Source organism: Neolamprologus brichardi, chromosome 7 (genome assembly GCF_056152115.1).
Source record: "Neolamprologus brichardi isolate AB-2024 chromosome 7, ASM5615211v1, whole genome shotgun sequence".
In the NCBI taxonomy this organism is placed as follows: domain Eukaryota; kingdom Metazoa; phylum Chordata; class Actinopteri; order Cichliformes; family Cichlidae; genus Neolamprologus; species Neolamprologus brichardi.
In genome coordinates, this window is record NC_142110.1 from 19,579,155 (window position 1) to 19,600,215 (window position 21,061).

General features: G+C 40.0%; 1 protein-coding gene across 2 annotated transcripts in view; it reads left to right on the forward strand.

Annotated features, from left to right (window-relative positions):
* The first annotated feature begins 3,558 nt into the window (after positions 1-3,558).
* Positions 3,559-21,061, forward strand: part of mon2 (MON2 homolog, regulator of endosome-to-Golgi trafficking) — a 34,398-nt gene continuing 16,895 nt past the window's right edge. For both annotated transcript variants that reach the window (XM_006782479.3, XM_006782481.3), the window contains exons 1-13: positions 3,559-4,072; positions 11,449-11,512; positions 12,550-12,677; positions 15,186-15,317; positions 15,406-15,535; positions 15,727-15,824; positions 16,149-16,274; positions 16,747-16,941; positions 17,303-17,427; positions 17,678-17,817; positions 17,947-18,100; positions 18,462-18,652; positions 18,996-19,077. In XM_006782479.3, coding sequence (XP_006782542.1) covers positions 3,965-4,072; positions 11,449-11,512; positions 12,550-12,677; positions 15,186-15,317; positions 15,406-15,535; positions 15,727-15,824; positions 16,149-16,274; positions 16,747-16,941; positions 17,303-17,427; positions 17,678-17,817; positions 17,947-18,100; positions 18,462-18,652; positions 18,996-19,077 — 1,673 coding nt within the window. In that variant the 5' untranslated portion in view covers positions 3,559-3,964. The remainder of the gene's footprint in view (positions 4,073-11,448; positions 11,513-12,549; positions 12,678-15,185; positions 15,318-15,405; positions 15,536-15,726; positions 15,825-16,148; positions 16,275-16,746; positions 16,942-17,302; positions 17,428-17,677; positions 17,818-17,946; positions 18,101-18,461; positions 18,653-18,995; positions 19,078-21,061) is intronic.

Consider the following 21,061-nt stretch of genomic DNA (forward strand, 5'->3'; position numbering starts at 1 on the left):
AGTTATGAACATTTATGTAGAATTTTACATTCAAATCACACAACCCAACCAGGACGTCTACGCTATAGGTAAAAAATAAATGCTGTATTTTATGTTTTGACAATTTAAAGTGTACTTATTCGTACTTAAAAAACACCATAAAGGTCAGTAAACACACACAACATCACCTGTTCACACCTCTGCCCTCGGGCAAGTGCTACAGGAGTCTGACATCGAGGACTAAAAGACTCAAACAGCTTCCGCCCACAGGCCATTAGACTCCTGAATAAAACAATTTACACAGTCCCTCTCTTACCTCATCACAGCTATAGAGTCCAACTGTATTATTATGTTGTATTTATTATTGTCTGCCATCACACTAATCAGTACAGATCTCTTTGCAAACTTGCACAAGCATAAACAAAAATCAGGCTTTTGTTTAAAAACAAAAAGCCTCAGGTCCCTGACTCATTTCACTGTTTGCGCATTTATTACTTATACTTTCTCTGTGAATTTCTTGGACATTTTTATAATAATAATAATAATAATAATAATAATGTATACTTTATTGATCCCTGTGGGGAAATTCCTCTCTGCATTTAGCCCAGTCACTCAGTGGGCAGCCATTGGACGCCTGGGGAGCAGAGTGTGGGGACGGTACCTTGCTCAGGTGTGCCTCAGGGTAGCCGTTCAGTGGATTCGAAACCCCGACCTTCCAGTCATGGGGCCACCACTCTACCTACTGAGCTATCCCTGCCCTTATTTACTCATTTTATTTATTTTTGCCTTATTACATTTTTATAACTTTATGCTATTTTGTCATATCAGAATGTCTCTATGACTGCTGTGTGAAGTGAGTCTCAGTATTTCTGTATTATTATTATTATTATTATTTACATATGACACATATGACACTACTTCTGCTTCTAAAAATCACCCCTGACACCTGTCTATGCCCACTCCACCTTGCCTGCACTCTCTTCTTCACCTCTCTTGTGCACTGTGTGTTGCTTTGGAAGTCATTTAGCTCGCCTCCCTTCACTAACCCATGAACCCATCTATCACTCCTACCACACACCTCACCAATGTCTCACTCCTCTCATGCAGTGCCACCCTCATATACTTATGCTCCTAACTGATCGTCGCCCCTCTTCTAAACCTAGATTTAACAATTCTTTCCATATCATAATGGTGTGACTCATCAGCTTTATCTCAGCACTGCACATCACCCTTCTTTTTGAAAATTTGACCATGCTTATCCTTTCCCCAGACATCCGCTCACTCTTCATCACTGTGTTAAACTATCTAGTCAAAACTCCACTGCCCTCTCTTCTGGACATATTCATACTTCTACAAGTTTGTCATCTGGACGCACTACCTTTACACTCTTTGCCCACCTCATAGTTGCCCTCTCCTACCTTACTGAGCCTCTTCACTTCCTGATTCACAAACGGTCCTCTATCCTCCCCCTCATTTTCTTCATTAATCAACCCCTCAGTGTACTCCTTCCACCTTCTCAGCACAACCTCTTCATTTGTTTGTTCAGTGTCTTTTTTAGAGATTGTATTGTCATGATCCTTTTATTGTTTTATATTTACTACTTGTGAATAATCTTTCTCACTATAGAATGATGGACTATTTGGAAGTGGCCTCATAACCCTTCTCAGACTGGTGGGCACCGACAGTTGGTTGCCTGGGATAATTTTTGATGTTTTCCCTCCGTGGAATTATGGTAGCACACACCTGAATGTTCTGATGATCACATAATCAAATGCCTTTTATTGACATGACCTCTTAATTCCTCTGAAAGCCATTAAGGTGTGCTTAAATTTTCATGTAGACTGTGTTTCTGCATTTTTGTCTTAGTTTTTCATCAATAAATAATGACACCATGTGATATATCATGTTTTGTTCATGTCAGGTGGTATTTACCTAATTTTAAGGCTGGAGAGGTTGGACAATATTTTATTTTTAAATCTCCTGGTATGTGAACCTTAGAAGTGAAAAAGGGCGCACTTTCTCTGCCGCTACACATCATCAGCATGAGAAATCGATGCATATATGTACAACGCCGGAGTGTTAGTCAGTATCAGCCATCATACCAGGTATTCCAGGCAGATGAATATGCACTCCCGGTTTTAGTTTCTTATCATTTTCTGTCTTATAGTACACATATAAAAATGTAGAGGTTTATGAATTTAGTTTTAGCCCTTGGATCTTCAAAGTAGAAGACATTGTCTTACATCAGTATAAAGAATGACAGGCATTTAACAAATTCAAAAATAAAACATCAGAAGCTCTTGTACAAGAAAGTATTTATAGGCAGTGACCCTGAGGAGATGGTATGACTAACACAAAAACTTCCTCTGTCATTTCTTCAAAGTGGTGAAAATCCTCAGAAATATTAGTGAATTGCTTGGGGTATTCTCTTCTAGTGTTTTGACAGGATTCGGCATGTGGTCCTGAAGTAAAATGTCACAATTTGACATTTAGTGTCAGAAGTGTGAGTTACTGAAAAAGGTGAGGTACTGGCTGGAGTGCAGCACCAAGCTATTTGGTGTCAATTACTTGGTGTAACACCAGGTAAATGTGTTCTATAACTGTTTTGATACAGAAAACACTGAATTAATCTGGTTAATGATTGGTTTAACAGAACCAATATGTTTGAAAGTAATAATTCCACTCCAATTGTAAAAGGATTGTTACTGTGCTTCTGATAATATTGGGGTTGTTTTTCCACTCTTTTCATGGCAGTTAAAAGAGTCTAAGGTGTGAAACTTTGCACTCCACCTCCCCAAAGACAAAATCGCATTCCTTAGCAAGGCAGCACTGAAAGCAGCCGGTGAAGGGATCCATGTGAGATGCAGAACAAATACCAAAATTTACATATTTATTTTGGAAAAAAAAAAATCTGAAACTGGATGAAAAGAAAATCAGAAACTTGGTGCAGCTTTAAGTGGAAACTTACAAGCGGTTCTGGGTGACTGTAGACTGTAGATATATTTTTCTTTATTTTTCTTTTTCTTTATCTCACAAACAATAGACACGCTGAATAATGCTCACAATTCATTTTCATGCATTAAATCTTGTGATAACAATTAACTGGGAGGCACATTTATGTTTAAAAAGTGCCATTCATGAACCGATAGCTTCTTTATTTAAGTAAATGCAGTGACTACATTGATGTCAAGACAAACTACTCACAAATGCTTGTCTATTTAATTGCTGAATTAATGCACAATCAAGTGAAACATTTTACGTTATATTCAGTTAAATTAAACCTTAATTAGTCAGTTAAACGTATTTCTTAAAATAATAAAATTGTTGATATTGCCAATAATCGTTTTTTTTTTTCTTGTTTTTGTAAGCACTGCAAAGACATTTCTAGACAGCCTCCTGCAGCCTCTTTCCGGACCAATAGGTGGTGTATGTGGACAGGTAACCGAGCAGAAGCGCTGATACCGTGATCCAGATCAGACTACTGTGTGCTTCGTGGCTATCTGTCTGTGCCGATCTCTTCCTGCAGGGGTCGCTGCAGTCAACTGCATACGCCACTGTTTACGGAAGTCCAAGTGACGTGTCAGTGTCCAGCGAAGCATTGTGGGAAAGAAAGTGGAGCTGACACGGCCGCTGATGGCAGACTGCTCAATTTAGCAGATATCTTCGACTAGTAAGCAGCCGTAAGAAGCAGAAATTTACGGTAACGATGCGACTCCTCGAAGCTAATGTCAGCTGGCTGTGAGGAGGTCGGACGTATGCCGGTGTCATCGCTGCTCACCTGCGCACGGGCGCTCGAAGCACAGAAGTGGGATCCCGTATCAATGGACCGCAGCGTTTTTATTTCCTTTTCCGAGGGAGGCGAATAAAGTAGTGACGGATTATATCCCCCCACGGTGGATGGGTGGTGGGGGGGCGACCGCGCTCCCACATTCCTTTCAACGTTTAAAGTATTTCTGAGGTTTTCTATCGAAAGGCGCCGTCAAAGATGTCGACCAGCAGTCCCGAGGCGGTGAAGAAATTACTAGAGAACATGCAGACGGATCTGCGGTCTCTCTCCATGGAGTGCAAGAAGAAATTCCCCCCTGTCAAAGAGGTTAGCCCGCTAGTTAGCTTCACCGAGCCCCGATTTTTAGCAGTTTGCACCCGTTTGTGAAGCTCGTTTTATGTTTTTATTAGGTTTTACATTAAAAAATGTATGAGCTCGTTCTGTCACAGCAACCGTGGGGCCTTTGAGTTGTTCCCATACTGTACTTCTCATAAGTTGTATCAGCTGCTGGGCCTCCCTACGCTTAATATGTTTGGTGTAATGCGTTTAAACAGAAGCAGATTCACAAAAACACCGAGCTAAACTTGTTTACGTAGCTACACTTTAAGTATCTTTGTTAGCTGTAACTTATGTCAAAGGCGTAAACACTGAAGTTAAATTTTCAGTGGCTATGAAAAGGCAAGTAAAAGTGAGAAAACGTGTATTTTGGGGATGGGGTGAACTAACTATCCAAGTCAAGCAATGTAAATGTATTTTATTTTGTATTATTTTATTTGATGCTAGCATCTTTGGGCAAGAGTGGTTGGGCCGCTGTCACCCACCTTGCATGGGGTTCACATCAAAGTTATTATAGTTAAGTAAAACTAAATGTGAGAAAACATTTTAGTTAGCTAAACTAAAAATAAAAACTAGACCTTCTAGAACTAGAAGCGATTTGAATGGGATGTGAATGGGAAAAACAAACTAAAATAAAATGTATTATAGATGAAATATACTTAGTTTTGTTATCGGTTAATTTGTTAAAAATTTGCTATCACAAACTGCCTGATGAGGCTTTTATGATCATGTTTTTTGAGGCTTTTGATGTCTACAAGACTGAGTCAGCATCCAAAAGGTTCTGTTTATATTTTAATATCTCTACAGATTTTTTTTAAAATCTAAAACTAACACTGAAATTAATAAAAACTAAAGTGAAACCAGTCAACCTGCTATGGAAACTCACTGAAACTTAACTGAATGAAAAAGGAAAATTAACAATGAAATAAAAAGTAATCAGAAAATACAAAACTGTATTAACTCATGTATTAGTCCATGCAGGTGTCTGGCTGCAGAAATCAAAGATACATGGGAAACGCAGTCATTTTTTTAAAACCAGATGTGATATGAGCATGGATGCCACAGATATCATTTGACAGGGACTGATTCTCATGTAAAAGTAAAAATAGTAAGTAAAAGAAAAATGTCTTTGTTTTTAGGGGCTTTGGTGATACTCGGCCTCTGACCTGTCCTGTCTGCAGTCTGACACTGAGAGTTGGTTTCAACAGGCTTGCTAGTACTGACACAGCCAAGTGATTTCACACACATATTGTTGTTTGAATGACTTACTGTATTATTAAGGCCTTCACACTGGCTTTGTTGCGTGGCACTGTTTTGTTGGTGACATTTCTGATTACTCAATGACTGGAGCACAAACAATACAAGGCCGTGTACAAAAGAAGTACACTTGAACATTTCACTTAGAAATGTAAGCAGTAGTAGCATGATAAAATGTCAAGTTTAACTGTACAGCAGGCATATGCGGGGGCATAGACAACAATGTCGGCAACACTTGTAACTCATCAGTATTCATATTGGAACAACCGCTGGTAGTCGAGGCTGACGTCTTTATGTGAGGCTTTTGTGACCACAGCAGCACTCGTCAGCCAGCTCAGCAGAGCAATTCATATCACGCCATGGCAGCTTAGTTTGTTTCCCCTCAGGGTTCACCTTGGATAGAAGCAACATTCCCATGGAGAAAAAAAGGGGAAATAGCTCAGCAAATGCTTCCATTTCCTTTGTGTTTCACTCACTACAGATTTAGTCCATTGACTTCAGTGGTTGATGTTTCAAAATGAGTGGTATGGCCATCAAAAGACATGGCATGCGACTGATCTTACGTGTTGAACTGATTTCTGGCCCTTCCCTAAGGGGTCTTATGAAGTTGCTTCAAATATTGATTTATCATCAGTGAGGTTTTCCCATCCTTTTCAGGCTTTTTTCCCCAAGGGATCAGAGTATTGAAGAGATCCCTTTTGATGTTCCTCACAACCTGAGTTACCGCCCGCTCTGATCGATGGTGTTGTGATTGAAACAACGTTTTCCAATCAAAACTGTCACGGTTAAATTTGCGGCAATGTTGTCATGCGAGAAACAATCAGGGTACTGTGGTTGCTCTTTCAATTGATTTGTGCAGCTTTTTCATCATGCTAATGTGGCCATTTTTTTCCCTCATCCTTAGCGTCTAAGTTTTAGAGAACTGTTCTAGGGACTTCTAAGGGACTTATGTCTGTAATTTAATTGTAAAACTAAAATCTCAAATCCTTGCAGCTTTACTACTGAAGAACAAAATGTGCTTTTTCCCAGACTGTCTTCATTCCATTTCCTCTCCTGTTTCTCAGTCCATCTCCCACAGTGACACTACATGCAAGAGAACGAATCACATTGATTTTTTTTTCTTTTTTCTTCTCCCCCAATCACTCATAGCCTGTCTTACAAAAACAGCATGACACATGTAATAGAATAGAATAGAATAGAATAGCCTTTTATTCTACAACCAAATTATTATATACATTTTCAATTAAATAATGAATGAAATGGAAATAAGTATTTGATCACTTGAATTTTTGTGGTCACTTCCAAACAAATGAACAGTCTATATTTTTTATGGTATATAATTTTAATGGAGAGAAACATTATATCAACCAAAGATTCTGACAAAATGCATTGTATAAATGTTAGAAATTAATTCGCATGTCATTGGGTGGGTCTTGGATGAGTCTTTCAGCATGACAGTTACCCGAAACATATCACCAAGGCAACAAAGAAGAAGCAAATTAAGGTCATGAAGTGACCATAGCAAGTCTCCAGACCTCACTCCTATGGAAAATCTGTGGAGTGAGCTGAAGCTTCAATAGCCAAGCAACAGCCAAGAAACCTAAAGGATTTAGAGTTTCTGTAAAGAGGAGTGGGCTAAATTCCCTCCTGAGATGTTTCAAACCTGGTGACCAACTACAAGAAATGTCTTCCCACTGTGCTTGCCAACTAGAGTTTCTCCAAATACTAAGTCATGTTTTGTAGGTTTTTGGTTGATATTTTCTCCCCCTCTCTCTCTCTCTCTCTCTCTCTCTCTCTCTCTCTCTCTCTCTCTCTATTAAAATAAAATTACTATTAAAAATTTGAGAATGTTCGTTAAGAGAGCAATCCTACAAGAGTGTCAACTAATTATTTCCAGCCAGCCTCGAAAATTTTCAAATGTATATCGTGATAAATATTTTTGGACATATCGCCCTGCTCTATATACTATACAGACACAACTCTCACTGTTACATTGAACACGGCCTTTCAGCAAGCGACTTCCAGAAAGTTACTCAGTTTAGAGTCTCACAGTACAACATGTTTAAGGAAGTAAATCTGTGAGTTTCGCTAATGTTGTTTTTAGACGACACGAGCTGGTTTGTAGATCAGGGTCAGTTTGACTTCGGCCACTCCTCAAGAAACTCAAGAGTAAGGCCAAGGCAAGTTTATTTATATAGCACAATTCAACAACAAGGTGATTCAAAGTGCTTTACAGAGACATTAAAAAACAAAAACAAATAAAAAGCATGATTTAAAATTGATTAAAAAAAAAAAAGAAGATAAAATCAGAACAGTAGATAAGATCAGTAATTAAAATGTAAGTTTTGAAATTTAAGCTTAAAAGTGTGGATTTGGTGTTTTATTCAAATGCAGCTGAGAATAGGTGAGTCTTCAACCTGGATTTAAATAAACTGAGTGTTTCATCTGATCTGAGGCTTTCTGGGAGTTTGTTCCAGATATATGGAGCATAAAAGCTGAATGCAGTTTCTCCGTGTCTGGTTCTGACTCTGGGAACTGATAAAAAACTGGATCCAGATGACCTGAGGGATCTGGAAAGTTCATACTGGGTCAGGAGGTGCTGATGTATTTTGGTCCTAAACCATTCAGAGCTTTATAGACCAGCATCAGAACTTTAAAGTCTATCCTCTGACGGACAGGCAGCCAGTGTATAGACCTCAGAGCTGGACTGATGTGGTCCACTTTTTTGGTCTTAGTGAGGACTCGAGCAGCAGAGTTCTGAATGAGCTGTAGTTGTCTGACTGATTTTTTTAGGTAGACCTGTAAAGATGCTGTTACAGTAGTCAAGCCTACTAAAGATGAATGCATGGACTAGTTGTAAGAAGAGTAAGAAGTACTAAATGACTTTTTTAGTTTTTCTGTTTGTGTAGTCAAGTCCTGAGATTTCAAACTTAGCATCTCATTCTTTATGTAATGTCCTCGAATCCCACATGTGGTCATGTTTCCACAGTGTTTTGCACATGATACTGAAAATGGTCAAATAATAATATACTGGTGGTATCAGATTAGCAGATAAATGATGTCTATTCTGAAAAGCAGTAACCTTTTGACTTTTTCCTTGTGTTGAGCACATTCAGAATTGTGTTTAGTGATGGCCTAAATAATCTGCTTTGAAAGCTGTTAAAGTGAACGCATACCAAGTGTCTTTGAAGGTGGATACAAACTCAAAGAATTAATTCTCAGCCAGGGATACTCTGCAGCGTGCTGCTTAATGTGACTGATAATGTATCTGTTCAGTGATACCAGAATAGTTGACTTTATGACATAGATAAGAGGGCAAGGTTTTTAACTGGTAAATTTCACTGGAGTAACACTGCAGTTACCTTTGAATAGACTTTCAGCTTCTGGTGCCTCTCTCTGTTGCAATGGCATCATCAGGCCAGTGGTATTATCCTCGACAGTGTGGGGGCTTTTTAATGCTGACAGTTTTCCAGAGACAAGTGGAGGGGATACTTTTTACACTAGAAAGCTTAAACAGCACTTTCTATGAGGAAGCAGAGAGAAAGATGAGTTTGTCTGCTGGGGAGAAATGTTGCAACTTCCTGTCAACCACAGACTCCAACAATTAGTAGGCTAATGTGAAAATATTTTTATTGTGAAAAGTTTTAATGGTTTTGTGGAAACTCACTGGCATTTTTTTTTTTTCATATGGGAGGGTTCAGTTGGAGGCTGAATAAAGGAAACAAAATCTGTTTCTAATTAGAGAACTTGCTTGTCTCTGTTCAACTGACACAGATTGTCAGGTCATATATGTCTTTAGTTCTCCTTTCATTTTTATAGAGTAGTCACTGTGGTTAACAGATATAGCTACTTCAGCAAAGGCAGGCCTTTTAAAAAGTACAATCCATTCTCTCATCACAACGTCAAAAACTTTGACTTAACAAAGTGCGCACATATTTCCCATGACTTTGTCTGCATGCTGGAATATTTCTAGTGCACTCTTTTGAGTTGAATAGATAGTTGTTGTTGCACAGGTTGCAAATACACTCACTGGCCACTTCATTTATTACATCTTGCTAGTAACAGGTTGGACCCACGTTTACACTCAGAACTGCTTTAATCTTCATGATGCAAATTCAACAAGGTGCTGGAAACATTCATCAGAGATTTTTTGGTCCATATTGACATGACAGCATAACACAGTTGCTGCAAATTGTTCAGCTGGATTTCCATTATACCAATGTCCCGTTCCACCACATCTCAAAGGTGCCCTATTGGATTGAGATCTGGTGACTGGAGGTCATCTAGATGTGCTGAACTTGCTGTCAGAAAACCAGTTTGAGATAATTTGAGATTTGTGACATGGTGCATTATCCTGTTTGGAAGGAGTCATCAGAAAATGGTTCAACTGAGGCCATAAAGGGGTGGAAACGTTCAGCATGAATACTCGATAGGTTGCAGTATATTAAACCTGGTGGAACCTGGTGCGGTCTTCTGCTGCTGAAGCCCTTCTGCTTTAAGGTTCAATGTGTTTGCATTTAGAGATGCACTCCTGAAAAACACCTTGGTTGTAACAAGTGGTTATCTTCCAGTCAGCTCAAAGCAGTGTAGCCATGCTCCTCTGACATCACTGAAGCGTTTTCACCCAAAGAACTGACGCTATTCTCTGTAAACTCTAGCGATGGTTGTGCAGAAAATGCCTGTAGATCATCGTTTTTTTGCAAATCCTCAAACCTGCCTGTCTCGCACCAACATCTATGTTCACAGTCACGTAAATCACATTTCTTTTCCATTCCGATACTCACTTTGAACTTCAGCAGGTCTTGATCTTGTCTACATGCTTAAATGCATCATGTTGCAGCCATGTGATTGGTTGATTACGTATTTATGTTAACGAGCAGTTAAATAGTGTTTATTGTATAGTTATAAGGGGTTCACAGTTGTGAAGATGGCACAACCCATCTTGGCCTGCAGTTAACAGCAAATGCTCATGTTTGATATGCTGTATAATTGTGTCGTAACTAATTGTTGCAGTCTGAAACTCTTTCTGTCACAGCTTATGCAAAACCAGAATTTGCTGGATTTTTCACTCGTCTGTGCTGATGGAAATATCAAAAGTAGCAACAGGAAGGTTGCAATTATTTCAGACTAAAAAAAGCTCTCTGCGCTCCCCTCATTTTCCTGCAAGCCGTTATGGTGCGGTTTCTGGAACAAAAGGAGAAGAGGGAGAGAAGCATTTTTTTTGTAGAGATTAACTTTTAGGGAGCTGTATGGTAAAAGATTTTCTGAAAAAGCTTAGCCATTAACCAGGGTTGCTACCAGCCGTTTAGTAATTTATGAATTGCGATCCTCCAAAGTGGCTCGACTTTTGTGACATGTTGGTGTATTGTAATCATGTTGTTACAGTATTTATCCCGTCATTGGTGCCTAATCCAAAGAGGTGTGCCTTTTTTAAAAATGTCTTTCTTTAAGGTTAAGGTTAAAGCATTATGTTGTTTTTGTGAGGAAAATTAATTAAAAAACTGCAGTAATGAAAGCCTGTTTTTCAGCAGAATACCTACAATGGCAAATACTAAATGGTATTTAAAAAAAAAAAAAAAAAAAGCAAGCCAGATGGCAGTACTGGCCCTGCAGACGGCCTTTGGTTTAGAAGAACTGCTCATAAAAAATTGTTTTTTAAAACATGTCTAAACAGGTGTTTTTGTATGTGGAACAACTGGGGCAAGAAGTGAAATTACAGTTAAAATTGAAACCATGTAGGAATGGGGAGTGGAGTATTGATGGGAAAGAAAACATCTTGAGAGGCTTGCCGTGGCATGCAGTTGTTGAAGAAAGATAAGAGCGGCCTCTCCATCCCCACATGCCATCCTCCTCCTTTTACCCTTCCCCATTCTTGACAGTGCTCCTTACAGCTGTTCTGAACATCTCAAGCTTAGAGGAATACCTCACTGGGTGTTCCTCATAAGATGAAAATGTTTTTCTACAACTGGGCCTTCCTATTTTCCGCTACACCCACCATTACAAGTAGCCATGTCTACCACCAGCGGTGCATGTATGCTGCACTGTCAGCACCTTTCAATTTGATGTCACATCAAACGGTTACCTAAATGTCTGTCCTCTTTCCTCTCTAGGCTGCAGAGTCTGGTATAGTGAAGATTAAGACGATAGCAGCCAGGAACACAGACATATTAGCAGGTGAGTGATAATAGAAGTACTTAGTTGTTCTTCAGTTGGCTATGTGTGCAGAGCTAGTGCTTTAAACTGCAACAAGCTTATATTCAAATGTTCAGGGAGACGGCAGTATTCATGATTTTCTGTTCACACACAACTGCATCCTGCATACAAGTGACAGACTGAAATAGTCACTGGGCTTTCATATATTTTCCTTTCAGCCAAAGCCAAGTCATGTACAAACGGCCTTTGACTCCACCCCAAAAAAACCAAACAAAAAAAGTCATTGTGTTTATTAGGTTATAAGATAAATGAGTCTTTTATTAACCCTCCTCCCTGAGCTTTGTTCGCAGTCTTTTTCTGGCTCTTTCTAGCTTGTTGCTCTGAATTATTGAAGTATTTTCAAACGGGGCTGGTCTCTCAGCACTCTTATAGAAAATTGGTTCTAGCGCCGTCTCTGTAAACAAGTCCAGCTTTTTGGTAGCATTTGCAGAGTTGACACATAGTTGACATTTCCTGAGTTCCACTGATGACTGTCCACAACCTGCTGCCCCTCTGTAGCTGTGAACTGTACAGCAGCTCACTGTTTCAACTTTAAGTCTACTTGACGTATCAACTTTATGGTGATTAACTGGGAAACCTGTTGTGCGGGTGTAAATAACTGGTGAACCTAAATTCAGTTTACTGGAAAAGGAAATAATGCACTTTTCACTTTTAAGTGCTGTTTAAAATGAGATGATAAAAACCTCAGTGCAAAATGGGTACCTATTTTTTTTTTATTATTATTATTGTTGAGCTAGAGTAGTGTTGCATGATTCACACTTGAGAATAATTGTTATTGTAAATTGATACCTCAATGTATTCTTTTCATTTACTCTCCAAAGTTTTCGTTCTGCAGTACCAGACTTAATGAAATCAGAAGCAAAACAAAAGCAAACACATGTATATTTTTTTTACTTTAAGGCATTTTATTAGAAGTAAATTGCATGATGACGTCTTAAAAAAAATCTCTTACAGGATTTTTTTTTTTTTAACTTTATTTGTGTCCCTTTTTCCTGCAGCCCTAAAGGAGAACAGCTCAGAGGTTGTGCAGCCTTTCCTGATGGGCTGTGGCACCAAAGAGCCAAAGATCACACAGCTGTGTTTGGCTGCCATCCAGAGACTCATGTCCCATGAGGTCGTGTCTGAGGTGAGGGCTATAAGCTAGCCTTTTATTTGAAAATAGGATATTTATATTTTCATATGTATGATCTGCAGATGTGTACACAAGAAGGGAATCTAGTGTGTAGAAGGCCAGATAAAACCACAGTGTGGTAACAAGCAGTGCCGAATTGAGGACAGTTTGATTGATACATGTTAATTTACACACATCACAATAAATGCAATAATAATCATCAGGCTGTTAGACTAATGCACTCATTGGTGAGTTGCTTTTGGCAGGTGCACTCAGTAAGAGGCCTTTGCTGAGTCGCTGTGTGACATTGAGCTTCACAAATGATACAGTGTGATTGTTATTTCAAAGAGTGGTGAGTCGGTGCGTGCGTCCTTGTTGGAAGGTTGTTCCCAAGCGAAGAAAACTCTTTTATAGAGAACACAGCCATGAAAAACACATCTTTCGAGTTTGTGATCGAACGACTCATTAAAAGTAACGGAAAGTAGATGCTGTTTTTTCTTTTTTAGCATTATTTGAATCTTTCGGGTTGTAGCCTTCTGTTGTTTTTTGTTTGATTACCTGGAAGTAAACGAAGACTGTTTTAAACCTCAATGTTTCATGCTCGCCTTCAGTGTGTAAGCATAGACAAATTAAGGTTTGATTGATATCCAATTGGGTCAATACTGCAAGCACTGCAACACATCAATACCCAATCAAGCAGTGTAAATTTAATTTGACCTCGTTCCTGTCACTGGTGGTTACATCTCAAAGGCTCAGACCACCTTTACCACTTCCACTGCTCATTTTCGTGAAACCCGTTGACCTGGAAAATCTATTACTTGAACAGTTTAACATCATCTTTATGCGCAGTGGCAGTTAAACAACTCAGAAAAACTGAGTGGAATAAGGTACCGATCTCAGGAAAGGGGAGGCTACAATAACTTCCAAATTGAAATCGTCGTTTAATGGTAGCCTGTGAAACAGGTGTAGGGGTTTTCGACCTTTTAAACAACGCAGCTTTTGGCAGACCTGAGATGTTAGCCCAGAGGTGTTAGCACACTGCAAAGCAGGCTTCCTTCATTTTAATCATCACTTGTTGGATTACACTAAAATAGATTTCAAAGCTCTGTTTGTTTTTGTTTGTTTTCTTTTTTTTTTTCTTTGGTGGGAGAAAAGATGCGCTCGGCATTCCCTGAGAAAATTCTTTGTCAGAACTGGTCACGCTGGGTTACTTAGCGCTAATTCTGATCAACTATTTTTGTCACACAGATCTCGCTCTCACGCTCTGTCTCTCTCTTTCCACGCAGTAGTTTACCTCAAACACTGAAATGTTCTGAATCCCAGGACATCCAAGAAGAAAGTTAACTAAATTTAAACCCTTGTTGCTGACCAGAGTAAAAATGGCTGTTTATTAAAGCTGTATCCTTGAAAATAGCTGCAAATTTTAACTGTGAATTAAAAGGAATAATACATTTTTAATCATTCAGATTCATTGTTATTTCCCCCACTCACCAGTAGTAGGTGGGTAGTAATGTTTGTTAAACAGACTGAGAGTTTAAGCGTTTAGTATTTTATTTTACAAATACAAAAAAGTTTGCACACAAAAACGGCACAGCATGGAGAGCGGGTTGATGCAGGTCAATCCAGTAAAACAGAAAGCAGCTTCTAACCTGTGTTGTTTCGTTTCATAAAAAGAAAGAAAAAGAAATCCTAAACTTCTTGAACCTCTGTGCCCAAAACAACAAAACGATGCAGGAGTAGCTCCCCTAAAACGGTGGTCTCTAACAAAAGCAGGCAAGAGAAGAGGACAGGTGAACCACACTAAGTAGGCGGGACATAGGAGAAAGACAGGATGGTGAAGAAGTACAGGCCTCTCCAAACCAGCTGAGATTTAGTTCCCATCTATCTCCCCTCCTGTTCCAGAGGCCTGGAGCTATGGCCAAAAGCATGTCTTGTCTATTCACGGTGATCTCAGCAATAAATTCACATCATTTCATTCTTGAATCCACCTGGACATTTGTGCCAAATTTGCAAGTTCCTTATATCCAAGATATTGCATTGAGGAGAGTAGACGACTCTAAAACAGTGCCTTCAGGCAGGGCTGTGGCAGAGCATAAGACGCGTTCATATTTGAAAATTGAGTTTGTTTGTTATCTTGTGAATTGAGCCAGTTACACATAAAAGCAGCTGTTAGGGGGATGCATGTAGATTTATTTTGGATAGCTTGACCCTGAGAAAGGACGTGCGGTGTCACTTACTATCAGCAGAAACTGACAGTGAGATCTGGTGTTATTGAACTGGGTGATGTTGTAACCCCAAGCAGGCACAACCATCTGCTCCCACAAGAGTGTGTTTTTGTGCATGTCTATTATTTATGGCTGTTACCTTGGGCAAGCCAAAGGCCTGATATCAGCTAGGAACTCTGATAATGCCTCCTAAATTCAGCTACAAGTGTGGCTATGTACGTTTGTGCACAGATGCAGACGTATGCACGAATTTCTCACAAAGATCAGTTTTGTGTGTGTGTTTGTGTGTGTGAAACAGGCAGCAGCAGGGAACATCATCAACATGTTGTGGCAGCTGATGGAAAATGGTTTGGAAGAGCTGAAACTTTTACAGACAGTCCTCGTCCTGTTGACAACCAACACAGTTGTACATGATGAAGTGCTATCCAAGGTAAAAGCATAGACACACACACTGTTTGTATGTATTATATGGATGAACAGTATAGTAGCAGTAGTTTGTTTTTTTCCCCTGTGCCCAGGCTATTGTGCTGTGTTTTCGTCTGCACTTCACCAAGGACAACATCACCAACAACACAGCAGCTGCCACCGTTAGACAAGTTGTCACCGTGGTGTTTGAGAGGATGGTGGCCGAGGACGAGCGCTTTAAAGGTTAGAGTTCATTGGTTCTGAAAGTAGGAAGATGATACAGTAAAATTCTGAGATGCTTAATATTACAGAGAGGTGTGAAAAACTGAAAAGTACATCTTTACACCTTAAGCTATTTAAATAGAACATAGATAAAAATGCTTTTTAATTGCAAGCTAATTTACTGTGTAATATATTTTGTATTTAACCTCAAGGCATTGTGGAGCAGCCCCCTCCTGTCCAGGGAAACACCAACCGCCGGTCTGTTAGCACTTTGAGACCCAGTGCAAAGGATGCATACATGCTGTTTCAGGTATGTCCACCAGGGGGCGGTAGCCTTCTATAAGCCGTCCTGCCCTCTTGTCAGAGTTGGTTAGATGCTGATTTTGAGATCTTTCTTATAATCTCAAATTGAGGTCCAGTAAAACTAATTCAGAAATATTTCTTTTCATCTCTGAAATTAAGTAATTTTTTTAAAGAGGGATTCAGTTGTCTTTATGTCTTTCACCCACATTACACTTTCATGTGATGATGATTGTTCTTCACGCAGAGCTCAGTCAAAGCCCTGTTTCAGCCACTGTGATGTGGGTAGGACAACACTGCATTGTTTTGAAGGCTGTTGTTCGCCTTCCTGCAGGACTTGTGCCAGCTGGTGAATGCTGACGCCCCCTACTGGCTGGTGGGGATGACAGAGATGACACGGACGTTTGGCCTTGAGCTGCTGGAGTCTGTTCTTAATGATTTTCCCGGTGTATTCCTGCAGGTAAAGAGAGAAAAAAGAGCGAGTTTGTGAACATCTAGATCAGGGGTGGGCAATCTCAGTCCATGAGGGCCGGTGTCCCTGCAGGTTTTAGATGTGTCCTCGAACCAACACAGCTGATTTAAATGGCTAAATTAGCTCCTCAACATGTCCTGAAGTTCTCCAGAGGCCTGGTAACGAACTAATCATGTGATTCAGGTGTGTTGACCCAAGGTGAGATCTAAAACCTGCAGGGACACCGGCCCTCGTGGACTGAGATTGCCCACCCCTGATCTAGACCAAAAACAAGGTGTCAGACCAGAAGTGGCAAAAAAAGAGAAAAGTCTGCTCATTGTTAGGTTCCAACTTTTTTATTTTAAAAGGTTTAGATCCATCTGATCCATCTTGTCCTTTAAATACAATTCTTAATGAAACATTCTACAATAAAATAAATTAATTCACAGGATGTTTTGGTTTCCCTTTGTTTCCTACCCAGCATCAGGAGTTCAGTTTCCTGCTAAAAGAAAGAGTTTGTCCCCTCGTCATCAAGCTCTTCTCCCCTAACATCAAGTTCCGGCAGGGCAGCAGCAGCGCTGCTTCACCAGCTCCTGTGGAGAAACCTTACTTCCCCATCTGCATGAGGTTGCTGCGTGTGGTCTCCGTCCTCATCAAGCACTTCTACAGCTTACTGGTAATCTGTTGCGATGGTTGGGTGGTCAAAACAGTTGTCTGATGGTTGTTTTTTATGTCTAAGGGATTTTCTTAAGCACAGAGCTGATGCACTTAATTGATCCAGTCAGATTAGCATTGGCTTACCCAAGCAGTAGTTTTGTCTTAGTTCTCCTCCAAGCACTTTAATGAGCTTAACTACAATCGAGTAACTCAGCATTCCAGCTGTTTTTATTTAGTGGCATTTATTCAATTTTTGAGATGGAATTAATTTTTTCTTTTTGCTCAAATCGATCAAAAAGCCGTTCCACTTCCTCAAAGCCAGAAGGTATTCAGAGGTTTTGCATCACTTTCAGTCTGATATGTGTGTGCTTGGTTTGCAGGTGACTGAGTGTGAGATCTTCTTGTCACTGTTGGTGAAATTTCTGGATGGGGAGAAGCCTCAGTGGCTCAGAGCAGTGGCTGTGGAATCAGTCCACAGACTGTGTGTGCAGCCTCATTTGTTACGGTAAGCAACTTTAAAAAAACAACACAGATTTTTAGTTACAGGGTCTGGAAACTTACGTTTTTTTTCCTAGTTTAAAAATATAGCTGTTTCTGTACAATTACATTCATTAAACCCTTTTGTGACTAAGGTTGTTTAACTCTTTCTCAGAGTGCAGTTTGGCCTAATAAAACTTGGCAAAGTCTGAAGTGTCCTTTTTTTTCTAATACAACCCCACACTGCTGTGATCTCACTCTGCTCTTCTCTGTTTCAGTTCGTTCTGCCAGTCTTATGACATGAAGCAGCACTCCACTAAAGTGTTCAGAGACATTGTCAATGCCCTGGGATCCTTCATCCAGTCCCTCTTTATCGTTCCCAATGCGGGAAACGTGGCTGCTGTCGGCGCGCCAGCTGGTAAGTTGACTGAGTTGTCCTTATTTAGAATTTCTATTGATGTCAAGGAGATGTGTTCAAATGGGCCTGAAATTCAGATTTACTGCACTTATACCCCCTTACCTCATTCCTCTCTGGCTTTCGTTGTAGGTGGGTCGGGTTCAGGTGCTCAAGGCACAGCACAAGGCGGTCCAGGCACAGGAGGGGTCAGCGGCACCCTGACTACCCAGGCTGCATTTGAATACCGTGGTACCTGGATCCCCCTTATGACTGTTAGTGTCCAGGGAAGCGCCAAGGCCACCTAGTAAGAATTTCTTTTGTACATACTGAATAATCTCCCCTTATTTATTTTCCTTTGTGTGTTTATAAGGATGTAATTCCAGTCACAGATGCAGAAAGTAAACAGTTCCAGGACCGACTAGCTTTGTGCTGCAAAGTGGCATAAATATAGACAAGCTTGTCATTTTTTAAATTTATTTTTTCCCCCAAGATGTTGTTTCTGACGTTAATGATACAGCAGATCAAAAGTTATTTGCTGAAAAGAAATGGCTGCCTAACATGTTAATGGTCTTGGAAAAGGAGGCAGCACTTATATGTCAAATTTCCAGACAGAAACTTCAGTTCATGTACTTCACCTCATTTCTCTTTCTCCATCTCTCTCCCAGCTTAGAGATGCTGGACAAGGTCGAGCCCCCATCCATCCCAGAGGGCTACGCCATGTCAGTGGCCTTCAGTGCTCTGCTCGACCTGGTGAGGGGCATCACCACCATGATTGAAAGAGAACTGGCCGCGGAGGAGGAGGCAGCTGCTGAATTTAGAGAAGCTCACCCTGACCAGGAGTGGAAGCCACAACCTGGTGAGAATGTACACAAGGAAAAAATGTTCTTTGGAGCGTTTTATTCTCATGATATACCCTGACAAGAAGGATATTAATCAGTTGAAAATATATGAAAACAGACATATGGAGATGGGGAAGCAGGAGGGGTGTGTATAATGGTCTAGCCTGTCATGATTCTGGGTGGTAGCACTTGTACAAACTCTAGTGACCACAATTATAACCGAACCTCTTTATAATTTCAAATAAGAAGTGGAAAAAAATTAGAGATGATCAATTTCTTTTCTTTTTCCCCAACATGAGACTGTCCAGACTGATGTGATACCATTTAGGAATAAACCCCGTAATGTTTTGTTTGTCTCAGGGGCTCACCTGGTGTGGGAGGAGATGGTCAACGCCTGCTGGTGCGGTCTCCTGGCTGCACTGTCTCTGCTGCTGGATGCCAGGTACGGATTCTGGAGTCAGCAGACATGTTATATATTTACAGCAGTGATTCAGACAGGAACGTTTTACATCTTTTGTCATTTGTAAATTGCACCACATTAAAGATTACTTTAAACGCACGATGTATGCTTAACAGATGAATACACATTTTATTTCCCGTTCAAGTGTTTGTTCAATAGAACTAGGAGGTGAGTTTTTGTGCTGCTGAAACAGACATTATGATGTTGTAGTTATTAATTGATATTAATAATAGCTCTGTGTCCAACATAACAACCCTCAGGTCAGTGGCTTAGAGTTTAATGGCCTATTTATTTATTTTTTATTGGCTTGTGTTTTTATATTTTTAAATAGTCATGCAATTTAATTAAAACAATATTTTAGATGATTTCACTTACAAAATGGAAAACGATACAGAAGCCTTGAAATTAATATGGCGTGACCATATTATGGTCTCTAATGCGGTCACTTCTCCGTTAGCTGCAGGTATCGCTCCCATGTTAAATAGGACGGCGCCCTCAGCCTTCATCGAGCTGTATAATTTAACCAGTCTGGTATCTGGTGTCAGACTAAGTTAACTGTTCATCTGCATATTTTAATACAACCTGTGCACATCTTTCACGGTGTAAAACTAACAGCGGTGGATGGAGCAGCTACAGAGTTTGCTTTTCTTCAGTTTGTTGATCAGGTGGTTCGATGCAGGACTCCCGCTCACTTTTTCCCAGTTAAGGTTTTAATGGTGATCAGATGTTTTGGTGCTGCTGTTTTGGATGCTAGAAACATGTTTTCTTTTACTCTGAGTTCACCGTTCCAGTAATGGCTCTGTCTATTTACTGTTCACAGCGTGTAACGCTGTAGACTCTGGCTCTGACATTAAACTTTGCCAGCATCACCATCACTGCTTCTGTTGTGTTATCAGCGTTTTTGCTGAAAAACTGGAGGCTGCCTGGACTTAGGGTTGTCAGACTTTTTTTTTTTCATACGCTGCTCCTAAATATGTTTGTAGTGCAGGGTCTGTTTGAAGTCGCAAATGTGGGTTTACATCTTTTAACACAACAGCCCGCTACACAGCTGTGCATTAAACGAAGTATAGACGCATTCGTGCTGAGAATTTTCAATAATCAAATTATATGAATTACTCGATAAATCGTTGCACCCCAGAATTATTAGTCCCCCTGATGCCAACATCATTTTTTGCTGGTCCCTATAGCATAATATTCCTAGCACTGTGCTTCACTGTGGCGATCGAGTTCTTGTGGTTGTAGGTTTCTCCCTTCTTTCTCCAAACATAAGCAGCGTCTCTGTGGCCAAAGAGCTCAAGTTTTATCTCACCTGATCAAAGGACGCACTTCCAGTCCAGGTTGTACTCAGCATACTTCAGTGTCTGCTCTTCCTGTGTTTTTCTTGGTCTGCAACCTCTCAGCCCATTCCTGTGCAGTATCCCAGTGATTCACTAAGTCACTAGCAGTTGTGACTTTAGACACATTTGTCACTAGTTTTCTTTCCAGCCTTTGAAATATTTAGCTTCCTGCCTCTGTCAGGCTCTGTGGCGCTCTTTAAATTTCTTAATGATACTTCTCACTACAGTTCTTGACACTTGGAGATGCTGTGATAGCTTTTATATCCACCTCCTGCTTTGTGAGCATTAGCAATTCTTTTTCTTGAGTCAAAAGAGATTTCTTGTTTTTGACATGATGCTTTCTCAAGTGACAGCTCAAACAGTGTGTCAGTTGGAAGAAAACCCTTAGTTTTAACTTGAGTGTTTGAGCATTACAAAGTTAAAACACATCATTGCAAAGGTCAGCTTTCTAGCTGCTAATAACACAAACTCTGCTCATTTTTATTATTGTGTGCAAACAGAAATAATTGATGGTTTGTAAAGAAGACTAATTTGTTTAGATGTTGAAAATTCTTCACTTGGTCATAAAAGTCCTTTGAAAGAAATTCAAATTTCATTGCTGGGTTTTAATAATTTTGCCTTTATCTATA